Raw genomic sequence first — 27,626 nt, 5'->3', positions numbered from 1 at the left:
GCCCCTCCCTCCCACAAGGAGCCAATGGGAATGTGGGAGGAAGCGAGTGACCCAGTGATGGGGAAGAAGGATAAAAATGAGGAGCGGAAGGAGAGAATCCTGAATCTCACACTGGAGATTATCTATCTGCTGACTGGAGAGGTGAGGGGGGCACTGTGAGTGGCACAGTGAGAAGAGACTGTCTGTCTGTACAAAGGGGGTCTCTCTGCTGCGTTACACACTCATCATTCTCTCTCCCTCTCAATACATAGGGCTACGTCATCCCTAAGAAGAAGAGCCCAACTGTGGGTTTGGGGGCCCTGCATGCCCCTGGCTCCGTCATACAGAAGGAAAATGACAAGAAGATCCTGGAACTCATCTCCAACATCATCCAGCTGCTGACTGGAGAGGTGGGTGCGGCCCCCCAATCCCCCCTTATTGTTTAGTAACAGTGTATGATAATCCCTTTCTCTGGCTGGGGGATGACTGTAACATTGTGTGTGCCAGGTTGCCATAAGGTGTGAGGATGTTTCCATCTATTTTTCCTTGGAGGAGTGGGAGTATATAAAAGGAAACAAGGCCCTTTACAGGGAAGGGATAAAGGAGGAGGAGGAGGAGCCCCAGCAGCTCCGCCCACTGGGTGAGTAATGGTTTCTATCATATACAGAGCATAGAATGCAGGATATCAGGCCGTTTAAGAAGCACATGGAAAGTCAGTTAGTGAATCAGTTTATACCCAATTTATCACTCATTGCCAGGGTCAGCATCAGAATCTTTGGGCCCCCATACAAGTTCCCTTGCTAAAAAGTTCAAATAGATCCTGATACAAACAGCTGCCGTTACTCTATAATAATCAGTTCATATAAATAGTTCCATTAATTAATGTGCTGTGAGAGATGTAATGAATAAGATCATTGTTTGGTGTGGTTTTTCACCAGTGTTGAAGGTGGGATACAAGTAGCAGCAGGGAAAATGGCTGGTTTTGCAGCAGCCAATGCTGTGTTTGTGTTACTGGCTTAGGAAAGTCCTTCAATTCCTGACCTCCAGTTAATGTTTCCAGCTGCCCAGCTGTAGGGAGCTGCCTGATTGGGCTGCAGGTGAGGGGCAAATAAAAGGGCTGTGGGGTTACACAGCAAAGGGGTTGGTTCTTGGCTCAGAGTAGGTCACTGTCAGAGCAGGGCACAGGGCAGGAAGGCTGCCTGTCTGTGTGAGGAACTCCCAGAGGGGCTGGGGGGCTGCCTGTCTGTGTGAGGAACTCCCAGAGGGGCAGGAAGGCTGCCTGTCTGTGTGAGGAACTCCCAGAGGGGCTGGGGGGCTGCCTGTCTGTGTGAGGAACTCCCAGAGGGGCTGGGGGGTGCCTGTCTGTGTGAGGAACTCCCAGAGGGGCTGGGGGGCTGCCTGTCTGTGTGAGGAACTCCCAGAGGGGCTGGGGGGCTGCCTGTCTGTGTGAGGAACTCCCAGAGGGGCTGGGGGTGCTGCCTGTCTGTGTGAGGAACTCCCAGAGGGGCTGGGGGGCTGCCTGTCTGTGTGAGGAACTCCCAGAGGGGCTGGGGGGCTGCCTGTCTGTGTGAGGAACTCCCAGAGGGGCTGGGGGGCTGCCTGTCTGTGTGAGGAACTCCCAGAGGGGCTGGGGGGCTGCCAGTCTGTGTGAGGAACTCCCAGAGGGGCTGGGGGGCTGCCTGTCTGTGTGAGGAACTCCCAGAGGGGCTGGGGGGTGCCTGTCTGTGTGAGGAACTCCCAGAGGGGCCGGGGGGGGCTGCCTGTTTGTGTGAGGAACTCCCAGAGGGGCTGGGGGGCTGCCTGTCTGTGTGAGGAACTCCCAGAGGGGCTGGGGGGCTGCCTGTCTGTGTGAGGAACTCCCAGAGGGGCTGGGGGGGCTGCCTGTCTGTGTGAGGAACTCCCAGAGGGGCTTGGGGGCTGCCTGTCTGTGTGAGGAACTCCCAGAGGGGCTGGGGGGGGGCTGCCTGTCACTGCAAGGAGCAGAGGGAGCCATGACCAGGTGTGTGAGAGCAGGGAAGAGACAGCAGGGCTTAAGGTGAAGTCACAACATCAAGGCTTAGTGAGAGGGCAGAGAGTCACGTGACTGTGTAACTGGGTGAGAAACCCCACAAAGGTTCCAGAGTGCGGAAGTGACCCTGGAAGAGAGAGTCACAGAAAGGGGACGGCTTATGAACAAGTTTGCTGAACTGTGTTCCTGGGAGCCAGGGTCGGACTGGGGGGTTCAGGGCCCACTGGGGCTCCTGCCCTGGGGGCCCTTCAGGTGCCCCAGCTAGCCATGTCTCCTACCCACCCCAGGAGCCCCCCTAACCCCCCCCTGCAGGGCCCCCACCCGACGTCCTCCCCGAGCGTGTATAAATTGAATGCGTCAGGGGAGGAACAGTCAGTTGGGGGAGCGCCGGCAAGGGTCGGACTGGGCTGCCGGGGCCCACCGGGATTTTTCCCGGTGTCCCGGCGGCCCAGTCCGACCCTGCTGGGAGCTTTATATTGGGAAGAATTTGCCCCTAAATAAACCTGTGTTTTTGCCTGAAGAAGTGGCGCCCCTGTCTCTCTGCCCCAGATCCCCTGCTTACCTGCCCCCCATAGCCCATTCCCCCCAAAACTACACGTACAGGCAGTTAGTATGTCACGGTGCTAATAAGTCACTTCATTGGGGGTCAGTGGGTTTGCCCTGAGTTTAACCCCTCCCCCCCTACCTGCCCCTTATTGCTTGATTTGGCAGTTATGTAAATGTTACCGTTAGTTTCTCTGTTATATTTCACAGTCGTTAGTCAAACCCTTTAATGACTGTAGCGCTTGTCCTGTAACTCTATTTGCTTATTGGCAGAATAATTAGGGACTCACTGAATCCAGGATTGGGTTTGGGATTCGGCCAGGATTGGCCTTTTCAGCAGGATTCGGATTCGGCCCAATCCATGCTCCTGGCGGAACCCAATCCCAGTCCTTAAATCACGTGACTTTTTGTCACATAAACATGGAAGTTAAAAACCCCCCGTTCTCTTTGAACCTTCCTTATTCTATTTTACATGTGGAAATTAGGATTCAGTATTCGGCCGAATCTTTCATGAAATGATTTCCCTAAAACAAATAATGACAAAATCCAAGTTATTTCCCTCAGATATATCTCTGATCTCTATCCTTCCCTTTAGCAGCCTGTGAGTATAAAGATGGGAGCGATGTTACAGCACATACGGAAGCAACTTTATGTTGTAATAATGATGGGAATCTCACAAACCCTGATGTTTCTCCAGCGGAACAGCCCCCATCGGCCAATGGGATTAAAGAGGAGGCGGCTTCATGTGAAGGGAGAAACCAATCAAATTGCAGCATTAATCCCCTTACAGAACAGATACAGGGAACAGACACACCTACTCCTATCATGGGGTGCAGCCTGAATTTCATAGAAATGAAGGGTAATAATTATTATATGAATTCCCACCAATCTCCACATAAATCTCACATGAAAAATATATCATGCGGGAAAAACAGCTGCAATGAGAGTCATGAACATTTTAATTCTAATGGAGACTTTAAAAAACATCGGAGAACCCACACAGGGGAAACATCTTTTTCTTGTTCAGAATGTGGAAAATGTTTTTCAGACAAATCTCACCTTGATCATCATCAAAGGACTCACACGGGGGAGAAACCATTTTCTTGTTCTGAATGTGGGAAATGTTTTTCAAGCAAATTTCATCTTGATCGTCATCAAAGGACTCACACGGGGGTGAAACCATTTTCTTGTTCTGAATGTGGGAAATGTTTTTCAAACAAATCTCACCTTGCTCGTCATCAAAGGACTCACACAGGGGAGAAACCATTTTCTTGTTCTGAATGTGGGAGATGTTTTTCAAACAAATTTATTCTTGAGCATCATCAAAGGACCCACACAGGGTTGGAACAATGTTCTTGTTCTGAATGTGGAAAATGTTTTTCAGACCAATCCAACCTTAAAACTCATCATAGAACCCACACAGGGGAGAAACCATTTTCTTGTTCTGAATGTGGGAAATGTTTTCCAACGCAATCTGAGCTTCATTGTCATAAAAGGACTCACACAGGGGAGAAACCATTTTCTTGCTCTGAATGTGGGAAATGTTTTTCAAACAAATCTGACCTTGCTCGTCATCAAAGGACTCACACAGGGGTGAAACCATTTTCTTGTTCTGAATGTGGGAAATGTTTTTCAAACAAATCTCACCTTGCTCGTCATCAAAGGACTCACACAGGGGAGAAACCATTTTCTTGTTCTGAATGTGGGAGTTGTTTTTCAAACAAATTTATTCTTGAGCGTCATCAAAAGATTCACACAGGGGAGAAACCATTTTCTTGTTCTGAATGTGGGAAATGTTTTTCAGACCAATTCCACCTTAAAACTCATCATAGAACCCACACAGCGGAGAAACCATTTTCTTGTTCTAAATGTGGGAAATGTTTTCCAACGCAATCTGAGCTTCATTGTCATAAAAGGACTCACACAGGGGAGAAACCATTTTCTTGCTCTGAATGTGGGAAATGTTTTTCAGACCAATCCCACCTTAAAACTCATCATAGAACTCACACAGGGGAGAAACCATTTTCTTGTTCTAAATGTGGGAAATGTTTTTCAATGCAATCTGAGCTTCATTGTCATAAAAGGACTCACACAGGGGAGAAACCATTTTCTTGCTCTGAATGTGGGAAATGTTTTTCAGACCAATTCCACCTTAAAACTCATTATAGAACCCACACAGGGGAGAAACCATTTTCTTGCTCTGAATGTGGGAAATGTTTTTCAGACCAATCCCACCTTAAAACTCATCATAGAACCCACACAGGGGAGAAACCATTTTCCTGCTCTGAATGTGGGAAATGTTTTTCAGACCAATCCCACCTTAAAACTCATTATAGAACCCACACAGGGGAGAAACCATTTTCTTGTTCTGTATGTGGGAAATGTTTTTCCTATCGATCTAACCTTAATCGGCATAAAAGGATTCACACAGGGGAGAAACCATTTTCATGTTTTGAATGTGGGAAATGTTTTTCAGACCGATCCAACCTGAAAATTCATTATAGAACCCACACGGGAGAAACCATTTTCTGGTTCTTAATGTGGAATATGTTTTTCAAACCAATCACTCCTTAAAACTCATCATAGAACCCACACAAGAGACACGATTTTCTTGTATTGAATGTGGGAAATGTTTTTCAGACCAATCTGAGCTTGATTGTCATCAAAGGACTCACACAGGGGAGAAACCATTTTCTTGTTCTGAGTATGGGAAATGATTTGCATTGAACAGTAGTCTAAAAATAACTTTCACAATGAGGAAAACCGTTAACTCGTTATACAAAGGAAGCATCAGGCAAACATTCTCTTTCAAGCCGATTCCATCTTAATATATGTTTCAGTATTTACAGAGAGGAACACATTTGTGCACCATAAAATGTTTCCTTAAGAGAATCCTAAAGACTCCTGATGGGCACTGGGCAATTCTGAGACTGGGGGGCACCAAAGCAGAATGCACCATAAGTACCTTCCCCCGGCACTGGCTCTGCATTGGGAACTGAGGAGCCCTCTGGAATATATATCCCCCTCCCCCCAACAGATAATATTCTGGGTTTTATTGAACAAGAAGGGACATATTCCAAGGGGTACGAGCCCCCCAGGGTATCACTTGGGCAGATGCTGTTCCCTAATGCTCACACAGTAGGTAACATAATGGGGATATACCCAGCTGGGAATGACTTGCCGGGTACATAGGCTCTTACTGGGTAAATATAAAGCCTATAACATCATCTTGTCATTATTAACCCAATGTCATTTCCAATGGGGCATTTGTTGAGATGAAAGGAAAGGGGGTTACACCATTATCCTATAAAGGGTCTCTTTACATTAAATCAGTTTTGTGAAAAGCCTTTTTTCATGAGATGTGTCAGACTGATTTATTGGTGCGACATTGAATATTGAACAAAGTCTAGGGCAAAACTTTGCTTGGGGTTACTGCCCACTTCTATAGCCCAATCAGCCACTTCATATGGGTCTGTACGAGGCATTTTGGCACTTTTTCTCTCTGCTTTTGATATGCCAAATATATTTCACACACAATTACAGTTATGAGACACAGCATGTAGGTACCAAGAACCACAGAGGTTTCCTGCCAGTGTCTCTCTCACAACACAACACCTGGTACAGGCCCCACTTTGGCAGTTAGCTGCTACTTTTTACCACAAACCACACCCTATTTCCCCCAGAATGAGACTTATTCCCTCAGGTTTGAGCCCTCACTTGAGTTGGAGGCCGGGTAGTTGTGTTACTGTAACTCTCAAGAAATGGGCACCAGTGGTTCTTAACGTTGAACAATGAACTGGTTATTTACACAGCCACTTGGGAGTAACAACAAGTACAATATAGGCAGGTAGTAGCACCTCACAGGTCAGGCAGTGCTCATGGGAAATGGTCACAATGACTCTCTCCCCGCAGGGCACAATGGGTTACCCCCTCAGGTTATGGCTCCCAGTGGAACTCAAGTGGTCTGTACACTGGTAACCCTACTCTGGGCAGTATTATACCAGGAATAATAAACCCTCTATATTCCTTGTCGGAGCCAGATGCTGCTCATTGGCTAGCCCTGCCTGTCTATCACACCTATTACAGGAGCTGCCTGACCTGTCTGGGCCTACCTACACCCAGGTTCCACAATATCTCCCCACCTGCTTGTTCAGGGGGAAAGCTTTCAACAAAATGGCTCCCAGCCTCATGGCTGCTTAGCCTTTTATACTACCCCACAGTGTCACCTTATGGCCAAACTGTGGTACTGCAACAGGGCATGCTATGACCCAGGAAAAGGGACCTACTTCCCATTACATTAGGGACCCTTTATAGCCGTCCCAATAACTAGGGGACTGCCAGTGAGAAACGGCACAATTTACAAGTTCCCTACAAAAGCTTTAAACCATTTTCATGAAAATATCCCAGATAATATGTTTATGCATTACTTAAACAGATATTATACTTAAGTAGTTACGTTGGGCTGAAAAAAGACCAAAGTCCATCAAGATAAACCCTTCAAAGCAAACCCAGCACCCACACAGCCCCATACTGTCACGGTCTCCCTGAGGGGGGCGCTATGGGGCACCAGGAAGTTGGGAGCCTACAGACTGGATAACCAGAAATGGCAGAACCACTGATATCACTGTGCGAGGGTTTAATGAAGGCAAATAACAGGAATAGGGGCAGAATCAAATATAAACAGAATATACAGCCCAGAATTAGTAGAAACCTGCAGGCAGATAATGAGGAGGGAGGAGCAAGGGGAGGAGCCAGCGTAATACAAGAAGAGAGTGACAGGGGAATCGGTCAGGGCCGGCCCTAAGTGCCTCCAGTGGCTCAGGAACCAGTGAAAATCAAACTGTATCGAATTGTTGCTGTGATATGTTGAAAACGCTGAGTTTTCAGACAAAGCTTGAATTAAAAAAAAGGACCTCAAAGAAAGGGAAGGACTGTTTGCCATTGACTGGGTGCATTGAACTACAACTCCCAGCAGCCCCAAGGCACCCTGAGAGTTCTAGTTTAGGGAGGAAGTGCAGCAGCGAATGGCAGCCCCCACATCACATGACACAGTAGTACAATCACACAGCAGGTGCAGCAGGAAGAAGGGGGCAGTGCAGGGAGTTTGGGATGGAGAGGCCCACTTTATAGCCACTCCCCCCCCAAACAGGCCCATTTTACAAAACCACACCTCAAAAACATAATGCACATTATGCAGTGTGACACCTGTATATCATGACAGACTCATAACAGACATTGGTAGCCAGGGTCCCCCTAAAACAATGGTCGTCAGGGCCCCCCTAAAACATCGGTAGACAGGTGTTATGTTTTGCATTGGTGCCAGAGCAGGGACCCCCTAAAACATTGCTGGTCCTCCCCCAGTGTCCCCATACTATGGGCTGCTCCCAACTGCAGCATCCTCCCAACATCCTCCAGCTCCCCCAGCATCCACCCAACATCCTCCAGCTACCCCCAGCGTTCTCTCCAACATCCTTCAGCTGCCCCTTACCTTCCTCCAGCTCCTCCCAGTGTCCTCCCCAACATCCTTCAGTTCCCCCGAAACGTCGTCCCCAGCGTCCCCCAGCTGCCCCTTACCTTCCTCCAGCTCCTCCCAGCGTCCCCCAGCTGCCCCTTACCTTCCTCCAGCTCCTCCCAGCATCCCACAGCTGCCCCTTACCTTCCTCCAGCTCCTCCCAGCGTCCCCCAACTGCCCCTTACCTTCCTCCAGCTCCTCCCAGCGTCCCCCAACTGCCCCTTACCTTCCTCCAGCTCCTCCCAGCGTCCCCCAGCTGCCCCTTACCTTCCTCCAGCTCCTCCCAGCGTCTCCCAGCTGCCCCTTACCTTCCTCCAGCTCCTGCCAGCGTCCCCCAGCTGCCCCTTACCTTCCTCCAGCTCCTCCCAGCGTCTCCCAGCTGCCCCTTACCTTCCTCCAGCTCCTCCCAGCGTCTCCCAGCTGCCCCTTACCTTCCTCCAGCTCCTCCCAGCATCCCACAGCTGCCCCTTACCTTCCTCCAGCTCCTCCCAGCGTCCCCCAACTGCCCCTTACCTTCCTCCAGCTCCTCCCAGCGTCCCCCAGCTGCCCCTTACCTTCCTCCAGCTCCTGCCAGCGTCCCCCAGCTGCCCCTTACCTTCCTCCAGCTCCTCCCAGCATCCCCCAGCTGCCCCTTACCTTCCTCCAGCTCCTCCCAGCGTCCCCCAGCTGCCCCTTACTTTCCTCCAGCTCCTCCCAGCGTCCTCCAGCTGCCCCTTACCTTCCTCCAGCGTCCCCCAGCTGCCCCTTACCTTCCTCCAGCTCCTCCCAGCATCCCCCAGCTGCCCCTTACCTTCCTCCAGCTCCTCCCAGCGTCCCCCAGCTGCCCCTTACCTTCCTCCAGCGTCCCCCAGCTGCCCCTTACTTTCCTCCAGCTCCTCCCAGCGTCCTCCAGCTGCCCCTTACCTTCCTCCAGCGTCCCCCAGCTGCCCCTTACCTTCCTCCAGCTCCTCCCAGCATCCCCCAGCTGCCCCTTACCTTTCTCCAGCTCCTCCCAGCGTCCCCCAGCTGCCCCTTACTTTCCTCCAGCTCCTTCCAGCATCCTCCAGCTGCCCCTTACCTTCCTCCAGCGTCCCCCAGCTGCCCCTTACCTTTCTCCAGCTCCTCCCAGCGTCCCCCAGCTGCCCCTTACCTTCCTCCAGCTCCTCCCAGCATCCCACAGCTGCCCCTTACCTTCCTCCAGCTCCTCCCAGCGTCCCCCAGCTGCCCCTTACCTTCCTCCAGCTCCTCCAGCGTCCCCCAGCTGCCCCTTACCTTCCTCCAGCTCCTGCCAGCGTCCCCCAGCTGCCCCTTACCTTCCTCCAGCTCCTCCCAGCATCCCCCAGCTGCCCCTTACCTTCCTCCAGCTCCTCCAGCTCCTCCCAGCGTCCCCCAGCTGCCCCTTACCTTCCTCCAGCTCCTCCCAGCGTCCCCCAGCTGCCCCTTACTTTCCTCCAGCTCCTCCCAGCGTCCTCCAGCTGCCTCTTACCTTCCTCCAGCGTCCCCCAGCTGCCCCTTACCTTCCTCCAGCTCCTCCCAGCATCCCCCAGCTGCCCCTTACCTTCCTCCAGCTCCTCCCAGCGTCCCCCAGCTGCCCCTTACCTTCCTCCAGCGTCCCCCAGCTGCCCCTTACCTTCCTCCAGCTCCTCCCAGTGTCCTCCCCAACATCCTTCAGTTCCCCCGAAACGTCGTCCCCAGCGTCCCCCAGCTGCCCCTTACCTTCCTCCAGCTCCTCCCAGCGTCCCCCAGCTGCCCCTTACCTTCCTCCAGCTCCTCCCAGCGTCCCCCAGCTGCCCCTTACCTTCCTCCAGCTCCTCCCAGCGTCCCCCAACTGCCCCTTACCTTCCTCCAGCTCCTCCCAGCGTCCCCCAGCTGCCCCTTACCTTCCTCCAGCTCCTGCCAGCGTCCCCCAGCTGCCCCTTACCTTCCTCCAGCTCCTCCCAGCGTCTCCCAGCTGCCCCTTACCTTCCTCCAGCTCCTCCCAGCGTCTCCCAGCTGCCCCTTACCTTCCTCCAGCTCCTCCCAGCATCCCACAGCTGCCCCTTACCTTCCTCCAGCTCCTCCCAGCGTCCCCCAACTGCCCCTTACCTTCCTCCAGCTCCTCCCCACGTCCCCCAGCTTCCCCTTACCTTCCTCCAGCTCCTCCCAGCGTCCCCCAGCTGCCCCTTACCTTCCTCCAGCTCCTGCCAGCGTCCCCCAGCTGCCCCTTACCTTCCTCCAGCTCCTCCCAGCATCCCCCAGCTGCCCCTTACCTTCCTCCAGCTCCTCCCAGCGTCCCCCAGCTGCCCCTTACTTTCCTCCAGCTCCTCCCAGCGTCCTCCAGCTGCCCCTTACCTTCCTCCAGCGTCCCCCAGCTGCCCCTTACCTTCCTCCAGCTCCTCCCAGCATCCCCCAGCTGCCCCTTACCTTCCTCCAGCTCCTCCCAGCGTCCCCCAGCTGCCCCTTACCTTCCTCCAGCGTCCCCCAGCTGCCCCTTACTTTCCTCCAGCTCCTCCCAGCGTCCTCCAGCTGCCCCTTACCTTCCTCCAGCGTCCCCCAGCTGCCCCTTACCTTCCTCCAGCTCCTCCCAGCATCCCCCAGCTGCCCCTTACCTTTCTCCAGCTCCTCCCAGCGTCCCCCAGCTGCCCCTTACTTTCCTCCAGCTCCTTCCAGCATCCTCCAGCTGCCCCTTACCTTCCTCCAGCGTCCCCCAGCTGCCCCTTACCTTTCTCCAGCTCCTCCCAGCGTCCCCCAGCTGCCCCTTACCTTCCTCCAGCTCCTCCCAGCATCCCACAGCTGCCCCTTACCTTCCTCCAGCTCCTCCCAGCGTCCCCCAGCTGCCCCTTACCTTCCTCCAGCTCCTCCCAGCGTCCCCCAGCTGCCCCTTACCTTCCTCCAGCTCCTGCCAGCGTCCCCCAGCTGCCCCTTACCTTCCTCCAGCTCCTCCCAGCATCCCCCAGCTGCCCCTTACCTTCCTCCAGCTCCTCCCAGCGTCCCCCAGCTGCCCCTTACCTTCCTCCAGCTCCTCCCAGCGTCCCCCAGCTGCCCCTTACTTTCCTCCAGCTCCTCCCAGCGTCCTCCAGCTGCCTCTTACCTTCCTCCAGCGTCTCCCAGCTGCCCCTTACCTTCCTCCAGCTCCTCCCAGCATCCCCCAGCTGCCCCTTACCTTCCTCCAGCTCCTCCCAGCGTCCCCCAGCTGCCCCTTACCTTCCTCCAGTGTCCCCCAGCTGCCCCTTACTTTCCTCCAGCTCCTCCCAGCGTCCTCCAGCTGCCCCTTACCTTCCTCCAGCGTCCCCCAGCTGCCCCTTACCTTCCTCCAGCTCCTCCCAGCATCCCCCAGCTGCCCCTTACCTTTCTCCAGCTCCTCCCAGCGTCCCCCAGCTGCCCCTTACTTTCCTCCAGCTCCTCCCAGCGTCCTCCAGCTGCCCCTTACCTTCCTCCAGCGTCCCCCAGCTGCCCCTTACCTTTCTCCAGCTCCTCCCAGCGTCCCCCAGCTGCCCCTTACTTTCCTCCAGCTCCTCCCAGCTGCCCCTTACCTTCCTCCAGCTCCTCCCAGCGTCCCACAGCTGCCCCATACCTTCCTCCAGCTCCTCCCAGCGTCCTCCCCAACATCCTTCAGTTCCCCCGAAACGTTGTCCCCAGCGTCTCCCAGCTGCCCCTTACCTTCCTCCAGCTCCTCCCAGCGTCCCCCAGCTGCCCCTTACTTTCCTCCAGCTCCTTCCAGCGTCCCCCAGCTGCCCCTTACCTTCCTCCAGCTCCTTCCAGCGTCCCCCAGCTGCACCTTACTTTCCTCCAGCTCCTTCCAGCGTCCCCCAGCTGCCCCTTACCTTCCTCCAGCTCCTCCCAGCGTCCCCCAGCTGCCCCTTACTTTCCTCCAGCTCCTTCCAGCGTCCCCCAGCTGCCCCTTACCTTCCTCCAGCTCCTTCCAGCGTCCCCCAGCTGCCCCTTACCTTCCTCCAGCTCCTTCCAGCGTCCCCTAGCTGCCCCTTACCTTCCTCCAGCGTCCCCCTGGTTTCTGTGGCTCCCCCTGCTTCCACCACCCCCGCCCGCTTCCTCCGGCTGTGCCCCGCGGCTCTTCTTTACCTCCTCGTGACGTCACACGCACCTCTCTTGGGAGCACCGCAGCTTCTGCACTGTGAATCCCTAAATGTTAAAACTGAGCGGTGCAGAAGCTGCGGTGCTAACGAAAGACATGAGGGACGTCACGGGAGCAGAGCACTTTAGAAAGCGGGACAGATCCGCTGCTATCCGGGACTGCGGGACAGGGTGACAAAATCGGGACTGTCCCACGTAAAGCGGGACAGTTGGGAGGTATGGACAAACTGTTAAACAAAAACTACATTACCCAGCATGCATAGGGAGAGGCAGGCCAGGTACACTAGGTGGGAAAAGGAAACATTGGTGAGTTTCCAAACTACAAACCTGCAGAGCCCCCCCCCCCCCCAAACTGTTATGTGCAGAGATCCCAATACAGACTGCACCACTTTATGTTTTGGGGAATATTGTTTAATGGCTCCAAGAACTAGCCTGAATCCATACCTTGGTGCATTTGTACTAAAAACCTGCCTGAGCTGTAGCCTGTTAGCCCAGTGTGGCAGAAACACCATCAGCCTGGCAACCCTGAAGGGGTTAATATCATGAAAAGCTCAGTTATTCCTACACTTACACAACTATCTGTGAGTTTTCCCTCTGTCCCTAACTCTGCAGTCTGTGAGTTTTCCCTCTGTCCCTAACTCTGCAGTCTGTGAGTTTTCCCTCTGTCCCTAACTCTGCAGTCTGTGAGTTTTCCCTCTGTCCCTAACTCTGCAGTCTGTGAGTTTTCCCTCTGTCCCTAACTCTGCAGTCTGTGAGTTTTCCCTCTGTCCCTAACTCTGCAGTCTGTGAGTTTTCCCTCTGTCCCTAACTCTGCAGTCTGTGAGTTTTCCCTCTGTCCCTAACTCTGCAGTCTGTGAGTTTTCCCTCTGTCCCTAACTCTGCAGTCTGTGAGTTTTCCCTCTGTCCCTAACTCTGTGTCCCGCCCTTGTGCTCACTGATCCAATCATTCTTCTCCGCCGCTCTCTGTCCCGCCCACATTCCCCTCCCAGCCAATGAGTGAGTGTCCCAGCTCCTCAGTTCCCTCCCTCACAGCTACAGGCAGCAGAGCAGTGTGGGAAAGAGGTGAGTAAGGGAGCGGGGCTGCACTAATGGTGGCACTAAAGGAGCAGTGTTACCTTGTTGTTCCCAACACATGAGCTGATTCCCAGGGACACTTTGCTACTGAGTCAGTGCAGTTTCTGTGGCAGCTCCAAGCCCAACCCACCCACCATAAGTGAATTCCTCTCCCATTTGGTACCAAGGCCCCCCTGCAGCCTGAGGGGAAGCACTGAGGGGCCCATTCTTGGCAGGAAAGGGAAAGTGTTGATTGGCAGACATTGCATCATTAGAGGGAAGTTTAACAGGGGATTGTGGGATTGGTAGTTCAGCCCATGGCTAGACTAGTTATTCTATTCCCTGCTTGGAATTGTTTTGGGGGATATTGCTGGGAATAATCCCCTATAGAAATGTGTAAGTGCTTAATTCCACTTCCAGGCCAGTCCCTCCCACAAGGAGCCAATGGGAATGTGGGAGGAAGCGAGTGACCCAGTGATGGGGAAGAAGGATAAAAATGAGGAGCGGAAGGAGAGAATCCTGAATCTCACACTGGAGATTATCTATCTGCTGACTGGAGAGGTGAGGGGGGCACTGTGAGTGGCACAGTGAGAAGAGACTGTCTGTCTGTACAAAGGGGGTCTCTCTGCTGCGTTACACACTCATCATTCTCTCTCCCTCTCAATACATAGGGCTACGTCATCCCTAAGAAGAAGAGCCCAACTGTGGGTTTGGGGGCCCTGCATGCCCCTGGCTCCGTCATACAGAAGGAAAATGACAAGAAGATCCTGGAACTCATCTCCAACATCATCCAGCTGCTGACTGGAGAGGTGGGTGCGGCCCCCCAATCCCCCCTTATTGTTTAGTAACAGTGTATGATAATCCCTTTCTCTGGCTGGGGGATGACTGTAACATTGTGTGTGCCAGGTTGCCATAAGGTGTGAGGATGTTTCCATCTATTTTTCCTTGGAGGAGTGGGAGTATATAAAAGGAAACAAGGCCCTTTACAGGGAAGGGATAAAGGAGGAGGAGGAGCCCCAGCAGCTCCGCCCACTGGGTGAGTAATGGTTTCTATCATATACAGAGCATAGAATGCAGGATAGTTTGTGTTTTTAGAAGTAGATAGAAAATATCAGTTAGTGAATCAGTTTATACCCAGTTTATCACCCATTGCCAGGGCCGGCATCAGAAACTTTGGTGCAGACTGTGCCAGTATAAGGGAATCTCTGCAATGTGTCAGCAGGATTCGTTGAGGTCGGGCATGGTGCAGAGAGACTGTCGAATTGCTAATTATTTAAAAAGTGATCCCGTTCTCAGCCTGAAAACTATAGGCCTGTTAGGCTGATATCTAGTCTGAAAGCTTTTGGAAGGGGTAATAAGGGATAGGGAACTTGAATACATTGCAAATCCCAATACTATAAGTTTCTGCTGGTATGGGTTTATGGGTAACAGATCTTGCCAGACTTATTTAGTCGCCTTCTATGAGGAGGTGAGCAGGAACCTCGATGCTGGAATGGCAGTGGATGGGATCTACTTGGACTTTTGCTAGAGCATTTGATACAGTACCTCACAGAATGTTAATGATAAAATTGAGAAATAGGATACATCACGGATGTTTGGGGGGCAGATTCTGCTAATGTCTATAAGAGGGGCTTTACCCAATACCCAAGGCTACAGTAAACCTACAGTTAGTATTGATGTTGGCATATATGGTTTATGTGAGTGGATAGATAGGTCAGTGTGGGTCTGTATGTGAGTGGATAGGTCAGTGTGGGTCTGTATGTGAGTGGATAGGTCAGTGTGGGTCTGTATGTGAGTGGATAGGTCAGTGTGGGTCTGTATGTGAGTGGATAGGTCAGTATGGGTCTGTATGTGAGTGGATAGGTCAGTGTGGGTCTGTATGTGAGTGGATAGGTCAGTGTGGGTCTGTATGTGAGTGGATAGGTCAGTGTGGGTCTGTATGTGAGTGGATAGGTCAGTATGGGTCTGTATGTGAGTGGATAGGTCAGTATGGGTCTGTATGTGAGTGGATAGGTCAGTATGGGTCTGTATGTGAGTGGATAGGTCAGTATGGGTCTGTATGTGAGTGGATAGATAGGTCAGTATGGGTCTGTATGTGAGTGGATAGATAGGTCAGTATGGGTCTGTATGTGAGTGGATAGGTCAGTATGGGTCTGTGTGTGAGTGGATAGGTCAGTATGGGTCTGTATGTGAGTGGATAGATAGGTCAGTATGGGTCTGTATGTGAGTGGATAGGTCAGTATGGGTCTGTATGTGAGTGGATAGGTCAGTATGGGTCTGTATGTGAGTGGATAGGTCAGTGTGGGTCTGTATGTGAGTGGATAGGTCAGTATGGGTCTGTATGTGAGTGGATAGGTCAGAGTGGGTCTGTATGTGAGTGGATAGGTCAGTGTGGGTCTGTATGTGAGTGGATAGGTCAGTATGGGTCTGTATGTGAGTGGATAGATAGGTCAGTGTGGGTCTGTATGTGAGTGGATAGGTCAGTGTGGGTCTGTATGTGAGTGGATAGGTCAGTGTGGGTCTGTATGTGAGTGGATAGGTCAGTGTGGGTCTGTATGTGAGTGGATAGGTCAGTGTGGGTCTGTATGTGAGTGGATAGGTCAGTGTGGGTCTTTATGTGAGTGGATAGGTCAGTGTGGGTCTGTATGTGAGTGGATAGGTCAGTGTGGGTCTGTATGTGAGTGGATAGGTCAGTGTGGGTCTGTATGTGAGTGGATAGGTCAGTATGGGTCTGTATGTGAGTGGATAGGTCAGTATGGGTCTGTATGTGAGTGGATAGGTCAGTGTGGGTCTGTATGTGAGTGGATAGGTCAGTGTGGGTCTGTATGTGAGTGGATAGGTCAGTGTGGGTCTGTATGTGAGTGGATAGGTCAGTGTTGGTTTGTGGGTGCTGGGTTCACTTGGAAGGGTTGAACTTGATGGACTCTGGTCTTCCTATGTAACTATGTAAATAACAGTCTCTATCCTTCCCTTTAGCAGCCTGTGAGTATAAAGATGGGAGCGATGTTACAGCACATACGGAAGCAACTTTATGTTGTAATAATGATGGGAATCTCACAAACCCTGATGTTTCTCCAGCGGAACAGCCCCCACCAGCCAATGGGATTAAAGAGGAGGCGGCTTCATGGGAAGGGGAAAACCAATCAGATTGCAGCATTAATCCCCTTACAGAACAGATACAGGGAACAGACACGCCTACTCCTATCATGGGGTGCAGCCTGAATACCTTACAAATGAAGGGTAATAATTACAATGAAAATGCCTACCCATCTCTACAGAAATCTGACAAAAAAAATAAATTACTTGGGAAATACAGCTGCAATGAGTGTCATAAACATTTTACTCAGAAGAAAAACTTAAATAAACATCAGAGAACCCACACAGGGGAGAAGCCATTTTCTTGTTCTGAATGTGGAAAATCTTTTTCAACAAAACCTGAACTTGATCTTCATCACAAAACCCACACAGGGGAGAAACCATTTCCTTGTTCTGATTGTGGGAAATGTTTTACAAATATTTCTAATCTTATTCGTCATCAAAGGACTCACACAGGGGAAAAACCATTTTCTTGTTCTGAATGTGGGAAATGTTTCACAAATGTTTCTAATCTTATTCGTCATCAAAGGACTCACACAGGGGAAAAACCATTTTCTTGTTCTGAATGTGGAAAATCTTTTTCAACAAAACCAGAACTTGATATTCATCATAGAACTCACACAGGGGAGAAACCATTTCCTTGTTCTGATTGTGGGAAATGTTTTACAAATATTTCTAATCTTATTCGTCATCGAAGGACTCACTCAGGGGAAAAACCATTTTCTTGTTCTGAATGTGGGAAATGTTTTTCAAATGGATCTAACGTTATACGTCATCGCAGAACCCACACTGGGGAGAAACCATTTTCTTGTTCTGAATGTGGAAATTCTTTTTCAACAAAACCTGAACTTGATCGTCATTACAAAACCCACACAGGGGTGAAACCATTTTCTTGCTCTCAATGTGGGAAATGTTTTATAACAAAACCAGAACTTGATGTTCATCATAGAACCCACACAGGGGAGAAACCATTTTCTTGCTCTGAATGTGGGAAATGTTTTACAAATGTTTCTAATCTTATTCGTCATCAAAGGACTCACACAGGGGAAAAACCATTTTCTTGTTGCGAATGTGGGAAATGTTTTTCAAAGCAATTTGACCTTGATCATCATCATCAAAGGACTCATAAAGGGGAGAAACCATTATCTTGTTCTAAATGAGGAAAATTATTTGTGTTGAACAGTAGTCTTAAGCTGGCCATAAACACACCAATATTAACGTAGGAAACCTTGTTTCTTACAATATTTTGTGAGTGTATGGCGGATCGACGAGACGACTGATCTTGCAAAAGCTTCGAGTATCGATCGCCTCGTTGATCGGGTGGGACAAAAGATTTTGATGGGAGCCTGAGCAAAATCTGCATTTAGGGCTGAATCATCAGGCCGAGGTAGAATCCTTATTATTTCTATCTCCATATCTGACAATTCAGCCCTGAACTTCAACGGTCGCAGGAAAGATCGTATTACGTGTATGGCCACCTTAAAAATACTTTCACAATGAGGAAAACCGTAAACTCGTTATACAAAGGAAGCATCAGGCAAACATTCTCTTTCAAGCAGATTCCATCTTAATATATGTTTCAGTATTTACAGAGAGGAACACATTTGTGCCCCATAAAATATTTCCTTAAGAGAATCCTAAAGACTCCTGATGGGCACTGGGCAATTCTGAGACTGGGGGGCACCAAAGCAGAATGCACCATAAGTACCTTCCCCCGGCACTGGCTCTGCATTGGGAACTGAGGAGCCCTCTGGGATATATCTCCCCCTCCCCCCAACAGATAATATTCTGGGTTTTATTGAACAAGAAGGGACATATTCCAAGGGGTACGAGCCCCCCAGGGTATCACTTGGGCAGATGCTGTTCCCTAATGCTCACACAGTTAATAAGACATTGAACTTGTTTTTTTTTTTATAATTAGCTAGTAGCAGAATGTTGTACGTAGAATGGCATTATGTTATGGCCGTGGTGATTTCTTTGATCCCTTTGATCATAGAGACGTTGATGTTGCTGTAAGAGAAAACGTTTATTGATAACACATATATGGAGAAGTGCGCATAGACAGTCACTTCTAACCTGTTCCTGGAGAGAGTGGGGCTTTTATAGGGTTTCCTGATGGGACAAAAAGGAGCCCCTACTAATGAGAGGGGAGGGGCTTGGCCAAGGAGCCGTTAGCCGGCCATACACACACCAATATTATCATATGAAACTTCCTTTGTACAATATTCTGTGAGTGTATGGCGGATCAGCGAGATGACCGATCTTGCGAAAGCTTCAAATAGCAGTCGTCTCGTAGATCATGCGCCGTTGAAGGCGCCCAAGCAAAATCTTTACTTATGGCTAAATCCGTCAGGGGGAGGTAGAATCCCTATTGTTCTATTGTTTTTATCTCCAAATCTGACGATTTAGCGCCGAACGTCAGTGGAGGGAAAGATCTTTCCTGCGACCGATGGTAATGTATATCTCCAGCTTTACAGCCTAGAATTAAACACTTTGGATCGGAATAACATAGGGATTTGCTATCTCTTAACAAGATCAGTTTCAGAACTAATTCCAAAACAAGTGGTGTTTAAAGGCAAAGTAAAGTCATACATCACACTGACTATATATGCAATATAAGATTACACAATAATATATATAAAAAGTCTACACACCCCTGCAAAATGGCAGGTTTTGTTTAATAAATAAAAAAAAAAAGACTGTCGGCACTTTTCTGATTTCTTATTTTTTACACTTCATTACAGCTTTAATTGAGCTTTAAAACCCTGTACTTAATGGAGGCTTCAAATTGAAGGATTATGTTTTAGCATTTCTAGAAAGATTTAGGAGTCTTTTATTGTCACATGGGGCTAGGCATATTCTTCATTTCCCAGGGTGCCACAGCCATGTGACTTGTGCTCTGATAAACTTCACTCACACTTTACTGCTGCGCTGCAAGTTGGAGTGATAACCCCCCCTCACCCCCAGCAGCCGATCAGCAGAACAATGGGAAGGGAGCAAGATAGCAGCTCCCAGTAGGTATCAGAATAGCACTCAATAGTAAGAAATCCAAGTCCGGCTTGGGACTCCTCCAGTTACATGGGAGTAGGAGAAACAATAGGTTAGCTGAAAGCAGTTCTAATGTGTAGCGCTGGCTGAAAGCTCAGACTCAGGCACAAGGCACTGAGATGGCGCCTACACACCAATATTACAGCTACAAATACATTTGTTGGTTGAAGAATAAAAGGTTAAATTGCAGAGGGAATTATTTGCTGTGTAACAGTGTCATTTAGAGATAAACAGCCCCATAAATATCATGGCAGTGTCCCTTTAACATTCCCTGTAACCGCTATTACACTAACATTCTGCGAGAAAACACTGGATTGGGGGTCGGGTTGGTTTCTGCTCCATTTACAGAGAACTTATCTGGGTTATAACTGCCCGCCTAGTGTTTCTAATGAGTATATCCACAGTAGGAGGGGGAGAGCCAATCACAGCCCTGCACTCACACAAGCACAGACAGGCTTCAGTTCCCTATCAGGTCAGCCTAGCTGCTGATTGGTTCCTATCCTACAGTGCAGGGTACGGAGGGCCGCCGGCTCCCCAGCTCATCCAGAGAATTCAGCCAGCAGGAAGTGGCACAGATGGGCGGGGCTAGTGGGGTTTGGGGGAATTTCTCAATAAATCAGTCAGAAACACAACTTTAAGCACATTCCTTCTATATCTAGAGGAGTATAATTCCCTGGTACATTCATCATTTTTATAGGATATGTCTCCTTTAACTTCCTATGGAACGGGAAACAGCAGCACAACATGTAACCACACAGACATTACTGAGCCTCAGACATGGGGGAAAAACTACATATCCCAGAATTCCCTGCAGCTTTACAGCTCCCTTACTGTGCTGCACCCAAATGTTTCCGGCTCAGTGACTGGGTGTGCTGACAGTGTGCCTCACAGTATGTAGCAGGGCTTTAACCCTGTGTGTGTCCAACCGCACCTCAGCTGCTAGTGCTGCTTGGTTGCCTTAGTTACTGGTTTTCAGCAACTTCGTGACGGAATAAACTCGTTTGTCATTTTTACACTTACACAGCAGTCTGTGAGTTTTCCCTCTGTCCCTAACTCTGCAGTCTGTGAGTTTTCCCTCTGTCCCTAACTCTGTGTCCCGCCCTTGTGCTCACTGATCCAATGATTGTTCTCCGCTGCTCTCTGTCCCGCCCACATTCCCCTCCCAGCCAATGAGTGAGTGTCCCATGCAGTCGGTGAGTTTTCCCTCTGTCCCTAACTCTGTGTCCCGCCCTTGTGCTCACTGATCCAATCATTCTTCTCTGCTGCTCTCTGTCCCGCCCACATTCCCCTCCCAGCCAATGAGTGAGTGTCCCAGCTCCTCAGTTCCCTCCCTCACAGCTACAGGCAGCAGAGCAGTGTGGGAAAGAGGTGAGTAAGGGAGCGGGGCTGCACTAATGGTGGCACTAAAGGAGCAGTGTTACCTTGTTGTTCCCAACACATGAGCTGATTCCCAGGGACACTTTGCTACTGAGTCAGTGCAGTTTCTGTGGCAGCTCCAAGCCCAACCCACCCACCATAAGTGAATTCCTCTCCCATTTGGTACCAAGGCCCCCCTGCAGCCTGAGGGGAAGCACTGAGGGGCCCATTCTTGGCAGGAAAGGGAAAGTGTTGATTGGCAGACATTGCATCATTAGAGGGAAGTTTAACAGGGGATTGTGGGATTGGTAGTTCAGCCCATGGCTAGACTAGTTATTCTATTCCCTGCTTGGAATTGTTGTAGGGACCCCAAAGCATTGGGTCCCTCCAGGATTAGTTCCCCTTTAGACAGGCACCATGAGGGTGGCCTTATGAGATTTGGACACCTAAAGGTGGTCCTGAGTGTTTATGTGTGAAAAGGGAGTTTCCCTGTTGTTCAGCAACAACCACTAGGTGGCAGTGTGCTGCAATATAAAAAGGGATGACACCCATTTTGTGAAGGTCTTTCTGCCTGGGACCCCTCTCAACAACAGGCTAGTGTTCTAGTACAGGAGGTACTGTAACAGGTCACTCTAGGAGTGACAGGCAGGCTAGAGAGAACGGGCAGTGATAGCCCCAACAGGAGAGAGAGGGGTTAAGACCCCCCAGCACTCATGGCTGGAGTTCAGGGCCTGTAGTGTGTAGTAAGAGGAGCCAAGTCAGCACCTGGGAGTGTTCCCAGTGAAGGGGCCCTACGCGTAGACCGGGGTGAGTTCCTAGGTGGAAGCATCCGGCGGGAGTACCGGGGGTAGCCCAAAGAGAGAGTGTGTGACTTGAGCCGTCTGTGTGACATCCTCTGAAGTGTTCTGCCTGCATCAATAAAGCAAGTTCATCTGGTTCACCATTTTAACCAGTGTCTTGGCTGTTCATATACTGAGGATCCTCAACTGCCTGGTAAGCAGCTCCCCCAAGGGAGGGGCAAGGTACCGGGAGTTGCTGGGAGTCCGGGTCCAAGGAGGCCCTCATAGAGTTTTCCCAGGGAGGAGAAATATAGTTCTACCTATACCTACCTAGGGTGGAGGCACGCCATTCATTTATATCGTACCTGTCCCCCATAATAAGCGGGGGCTCAGGGCTCCTGTAGCGCCACACGCAGGGAGTTGCGTGTTAAAAAGTACAATAGTAGCCAAAATAGGGTTACATTGTTTTGGGGGATATTGGTGGGAATAATCCCCTATAGAAATGTGTAAGTGCTTAATTCCACTTCCAGGCCCCTCCCTCCCACAAGGAGCCAATGGGAATGTGGGAGGAAGCGAGTGACCCAGTGATGGGGAAGAAGGATAAAAATGAGGAGCGGAAGGAGAGAATCCTGAATCTCACACTGGAGATTATCTATCTGCTGACTGGAGAGGTGAGGGGGGCACTGTGAGTGGCACAGTGAGAAGAGACTGTCTGTCTGTACAAAGGGGGTCTCTCTGCTGCGTTACACACTCATCATTCTCTCTCCCTCTCAATACATAGGGCTACGTCATCCCTAAGAAGAAGAGCCCAACTGTGGGTTTGGGGGCCCTGCATGCCCCTGGCTCCGTCATACAGAAGGAAAATGACAAGAAGATCCTGGAACTCATCTCCAACATCATCCAGCTGCTGACTGGAGAGGTGGGTGCGGCCCCCCAATCCCCCCTTATTGTTTAGTAACAGTGTATGATAATCCCTTTCTCTGGCTGGGGGATGACTGTAACATTGTGTGTGCCAGGTTGCCATAAGGTGTGAGGATGTTTCCATCTATTTTTCCTTGGAGGAGTGGGAGTATATAAAAGGAAACAAGGCCCTTTACAGGGAAGGGATAGAGGAGGAGGAGGAGGAGCCCCGGCAGCTCCGCCCACTGGGTGAGTAATGGTTTCTATCATATACAGAGCATAGAATGCAGGATATCAGGCCGTTTAAGAGGCACATGGAAAGTCAGTAGTAACATATATTTAGTCATGTCTCTTCTGTGCCCGACTTAAATAAACAACTAGCAGGGAGGTACATTTATTTAGCACAAAGGGTTAAACTTGGTGCAACTGCTGGGGGGAGGAGCTATAGAGGGGCCTGTAGGACACTGACTGATAAGCAGCTGCAATAGATGTTTATGGAAGGGGTCTTTAGGGTCCCAGTGATGCTGTGGTGCCCCCCCCCCCAATAATCAGTTATTCCACTGCTTTATGGGTAACAGATCTTGCCAGACTAATTTAGTCGCCTTCTATGAGGAGGTGAGCAGGAACCTCGATGCTGGAATGGCAGTGGATGGGATCTACTTGGACTTTGCTAAAGCATTTGATACAGTACCTTACAGAATGTTAATGATAAAATTGAGCAATATTGGCCTAGAACACAGTAAGGGGTTCCTCATAGATGTTGGGGGGAAGATTCTGCTAATGTCTATAAGATGGGCTTTGGATGATTTGTTTGAAAAAGAAGAATACCCAAGGCTTCAGTAAACCTACAGTTAGTATTGATGTTGGCATATATGTTTATGTGAGTGGATAGATAGGTCAGTGTGGGTCTGTATGTGAGTGGATAGGTCAGTGTGGGTCTGTATGTGAGTGGATAGGTCAGTGTGGGTCTGTATGTGAGTGGATAGATAGGTCAGTGTGGGTCTGTATGTGAGTGGATAGGTCAGTGTGGGTCTGTATGTGAGTGGATAGGTCAGTATGGGTCTGTATGTGAGTGGATAGGTCAGTATGGGTCTGTATGTGAGTGGATAGGTCAGTGTGGGTCTGTATGTGAGTGGATAGGTCAGTGTGGGTCTGTATGTGAGTGGATAGGTCAGTATGGGTCTGTATGTGAGTGGATAGGTCAGTATGGGTCTGTATGTGAGTGGATAGGTCAGTGTGGGTCTGTATGTGAGTGGATAGATAGGTCAGTATGGGTCTGTATGTGAGTGGATAGGTCAGTGTGGGTCTGTATGTGAGTGGATAGGTCAGTGTGGGTCTGTATGTGAGTGGATAGGTCAGTATGGGTCTGTATGTGAGTGGATAGATAGGTCAGTATGGGTCTGTATGTGAGTGGATAGGTCAGTGTGGGTCTGTATGTGAGTGGATAGATAGGTCAGTATGGGTCTGTATGTGAGTGGATAGGTCAGTATGGGTCTGTATGTGAGTGGATAGGTCAGTATGGGTCTGTATGTGAGTGGATAGGTCAGTGTGGGTCTGTATGTGAGTGGATAGGTCAGTATGGGTCTGTATGTGAGTGGATAGATAGGTCAGTGTGGGTCTGTATGTGAGTGGATAGGTCAGTGTGGGTCTGTATGTGAGTGGATAGGTCAGTGTGGGTCTGTATGTGAGTGGATAGGTCAGTATGGGTCTGTATGTGAGTGGATAGATAGGTCAGTGTGGGTCTGTATGTGAGTGGATAGGTCAGTATGGGTCTGTATGTGAGTGGATAGGTCAGTATGGGTCTGTATGTGAGTGGATAGGTCAGTATGGGTCTGTATGTGAGTGGATAGATAGGTCAGTGTGGGTCTGTATGTGAGTGGATAGATAGGTCAGTGTGGGTCTGTATGTGAGTGGATAGGTCAGTGTGGGTCTGTATGTGAGTGGATAGGTCAGTATGGGTCTGTATGTGGATAGATAGGTCAGTGTGGGTCTGTATGTGAGTGGATAGGTCAGTGTGGGTCTGTATGTGAGTGGATAGGTCAGTGTGGGTCTGTATGTGAGTGGATAGGTCAGTGTGGGTCTGTATGTGAGTGGATAGGTCAGTGTGGGTCTGTATGTGAGTGGATAGGTCAGTGTGGGTCTGTATGTGAGTGGATTGGTCAGTGTGGGTCTGTATGTGAGTGGATAGGTCAGTGTGGGTCTGTATGTGAGTGGATAGATAGGTCAGTATGGGTCTGTATGTGAGTGGATAGGTCAGTATGGGTCTGTATGTGAGTGGATAGATAGGTCAGTATGGGTCTGTATGTGAGTGGATAGGTCAGTGTGGGTCTGTATGTGAGTGGATAGATAGGTCAGTATGGGTCTGTATGTGAGTGGATAGGTCAGTGTGGGTCTGTATGTGAGTGGATAGGTCAGTGTGGGTCTGTATGTGAGTGGATAGGTCAGTGTGGGTCTGTATGTGAGTGGATAGGTCAGTGTGGGTCTGTATGTGAGTAGATAGGTCAGTGTGGGTCTGTATGTGAGTGGATAGGTCAGTATGGGTCTGTATGTGAGTGGATAGATAGGTCAGTATGGGTCTGTATGTGAGTGGATAGGTCAGTGTGGGTCTGTATGTGAGTGGATAGGTCAGTATGGGTCTGTATGTGAGTAGATAGGTCAGTATGGGTCTGTATGTGAGTGGATAGGTCAGTGTGGGTCTGTATGTGAGTGGATAGGTCAGTATGGGTCTGTATGTGAGTGGATAGGTCAGTGTGGGTCTGTATGTGAGTGGATAGGTCAGTGTGGGTCTGTATGTGAGTGGATAGGTCAGTGTGGGTCTGTATGTGAGTGGATAGGTCAGTATGGGTCTGTATGTGAGTAGATAGGTCAGTGTGGGTCTGTATGTGAGTGGATAGGTCAGTGTGGGTCTGTATGTGAGTGGATAGGTCAGTGTGGGTCTGTATGTGAGTGGATAGGTCAGTATGGGTCTGTATGTGAGTGGATAGATAGGTCAGTATGGGTCTGTATGTGAGTGGATAGGTCAGTGTGGGTCTGTATGTGAGTGGATAGGTCAGTGTGGGTCTGTATGTGAGTGGATAGGTCAGTGTGGGTCTGTATGTGAGTGGATAGGTCAGTGTGGGTCTGTATGTGAGTGGATAGGTCAGTGTGGGTCTGTATGTGAGTGGATAGGTCAGTGTGGGTCTGTATGTGAGTGGATAGGTCAGTGTGGGTCTGTATGTGGATAGATAGGTCAGTGTGGGTCTGTATGTGAGTGGATAGGTCAGTGTGGGTCTGTATGTGAGTGGATAGATAGGTCAGTATGGGTCTGTATGTGAGTGGATAGGTCAGTGTGGGTCTGTATGTGAGTGGATAGGTCAGTGTGGGTCTGTATGTGAGTGGATAGGTCAGTGTGGGTGTGTGGGCGTTGGGTTCACTTGGAAGGGTTGAACTTGATGGACTCTGGTCTTTTTTAAATCCTATGTAACTATGTAAATAACAGTCTCTATCCTTCCCTTTAGCAGCCTGTGAGTATAAAGATGGGAGCGATGTTACAGCACATACGGAAGCAACTTTATGTTGTAATAATGATGGGAATCTCACAAATCCTGATGTTTCTCCAGCGGAACAGCCCCCACCAGCCAATGGGATTAAAGAGGAGGCGGCTTCATGTGAAGGGGGAAACCAATCAGATTGCAGCATTAATCCCCTTACAGTACAGATACAGGGAACAGACACACCTACTCCTATCATGGGGTGCAGCCTGAATAACAGCTCGGCAGAGGATTATACATTGGTTGTTATTAAAGAGGAAGAATCTTCATGTGAAGGGGGAGGCCAATCAGATTGCAGAATAAATCCGCAGATGCAGGGAACAGACACACCTACTCCTATCATGGGGTTCAGCCTGAATATCTTACAAATGAAGGGTAATAATTACAATGAAAATGCCTACCCATCTCCACAGAAATCTGACAAAAAAAATAAATTACTTGGGAAATACAGCTGCAATGAGTGTCATAAACATGTTACTCAGAAGAACGACTTTGATAAACATCATAGAACCCACACTGGGGAGAAACCATTCTCCTGTTCTGATTGTAGGAAATCTTTTTCAACAGAACCTGAACTTGATCGTCATCACAAAACCCACACAGGGGAGAAACCATTTTCTTGTTCTGATTGTGGGAAATGTTTTATAACAAAACCAGAACTTGATCGTCATCATAGAACCCACACAGGGGAGAAACCATTTTCCTGTTCTGATTGTGGGAAATGTTTTACAAATGTATCTAATCTTATTCGTCATCAAAGGACTCACACAGGGGAAAAACCATTTTTTTGTTCTGAATGTGGGAAATGCTTTTCAAATGGATCTAACCTTATTCGTCATCGCAGAACCCACACAGGGGAGAAACCATTTTCTTGTTGCGAATGTGGAAAATGTTTTTCAAAGCAATCTCACCTTGATCGTCATCAAAGGACTCACACAGGGGAGAAACCATTTTCTTGTTCTGAATGTGGGAAATTGTTTTCAAATGTAACAAACCTTATTCGACATCAAAGGATTCATACGGGGGAGAAACCATTTGCTTGTTCTATATGTGGGAAATGTTTTTCAAACCCATCCCACCTTAAAACTCATCTTAGAACCCACACAGGGGAGAAACCATATTCTTGTTCTGTATGTGGGAAATGTTTTTCAAGCTCATCTTACCGTTATCATCATCAAAGAACTCACACAGGGGAGAAACCATTATCTTGTTCTAAATGAGGAAAATTATTTGCCTTGAACCGTAGTCTTAAGCTGGCCATATACACACAAATATTATCGTAGGAAACCTTGTTTCGAATAATATTCTGTGAGTGTGTGGTGGATCATCGATGCGACCAATCTTACAAAAGCTTCGGATATCGATCGTCTCGTTGGTCGGGTGGGACAAAAGATTTGATTGGAGCCTGAGCAAAATCTGCATTTAGGGCTGAATCATCAGGCCGAGGTAGAATCCCTATTATTTCTACCTCCATATCTGACGATTTAGCACTGAACATCAATGGAGGGAATGAATGATCTTTCCTGCGACCAATGGTAATTTGTATATACTCGAGTATAAGCCTAGTTTTTCAGCACCAAAAATGTGCCAAAAAAGTCACCCTCGGCTTATACTTGAGTTGGGTGCCATGGGCCCCTCCAGACTAGCACCCGCTGTCCTTTGTGTGCAAATGAGGCCCCCCACAACCAGACCCTCCAGTGCCCTGGCTGCTCCCAAATTCATCTTCATCTGCCATCCTCGCCTGTCCCATTCTGCACTACACATTGCACTTT

General features: G+C 49.6%; 2 protein-coding genes across 2 annotated transcripts in view; both read left to right on the top strand.

Annotated features, from left to right (window-relative positions):
• h2ac14 (H2A clustered histone 14) overlaps nucleotides 1-27,626 on the top strand; it is a 1,193,713-nt gene that overhangs the window by 686,341 nt on the left and 479,746 nt on the right.
• On the top strand, nucleotides 25-27,310 carry LOC105945436 (oocyte zinc finger protein XlCOF7.1-like). Its single transcript, XM_031893314.1, has 9 exons — nucleotides 25-141; nucleotides 252-389; nucleotides 487-619; nucleotides 3,126-4,750; nucleotides 13,590-13,706; nucleotides 13,817-13,954; nucleotides 14,052-14,181; nucleotides 16,125-17,303; nucleotides 25,870-27,310. The coding sequence occupies exons 1-9, from the start codon at nucleotides 25-27 to the stop codon at nucleotides 27,072-27,074; spliced, it is 4,782 nt and encodes a 1,593-aa protein (XP_031749174.1). The 3' UTR covers nucleotides 27,075-27,310.

This window comes from Xenopus tropicalis, chromosome 9, assembly GCF_000004195.4.
Source record: "Xenopus tropicalis strain Nigerian chromosome 9, UCB_Xtro_10.0, whole genome shotgun sequence".
Classification (NCBI taxonomy): domain Eukaryota; kingdom Metazoa; phylum Chordata; class Amphibia; order Anura; family Pipidae; genus Xenopus; species Xenopus tropicalis.
Note: the sequence above shows the minus strand (reverse complement) of the source record. Positions and strands in the feature narration are given on the sequence as shown.

What these genes read in the sequence shown, in the direction of transcription:
- LOC105945436 (XM_031893314.1), top strand. Translation starts at nt 25, where the DNA reads ATGGGAATGTGGGAGGAAGCGAGTGACCCAGTGATGGGGAAGAAGGAT. An exon ending in TCCAGCTGCTGACTGGAGAG is followed by an intron (nt 13,955 to 14,051) that starts GTGGGTGCGGCC and finishes TGTGTGTGCCAG; the next exon opens with GTTGCCATAAGGTGTGAGGA. An exon ending in CCAGCAGCTCCGCCCACTGG is followed by an intron (nt 14,182 to 16,124) that starts GTGAGTAATGGT and finishes TCCCTTTAGCAG; the next exon opens with CCTGTGAGTATAAAGATGGG.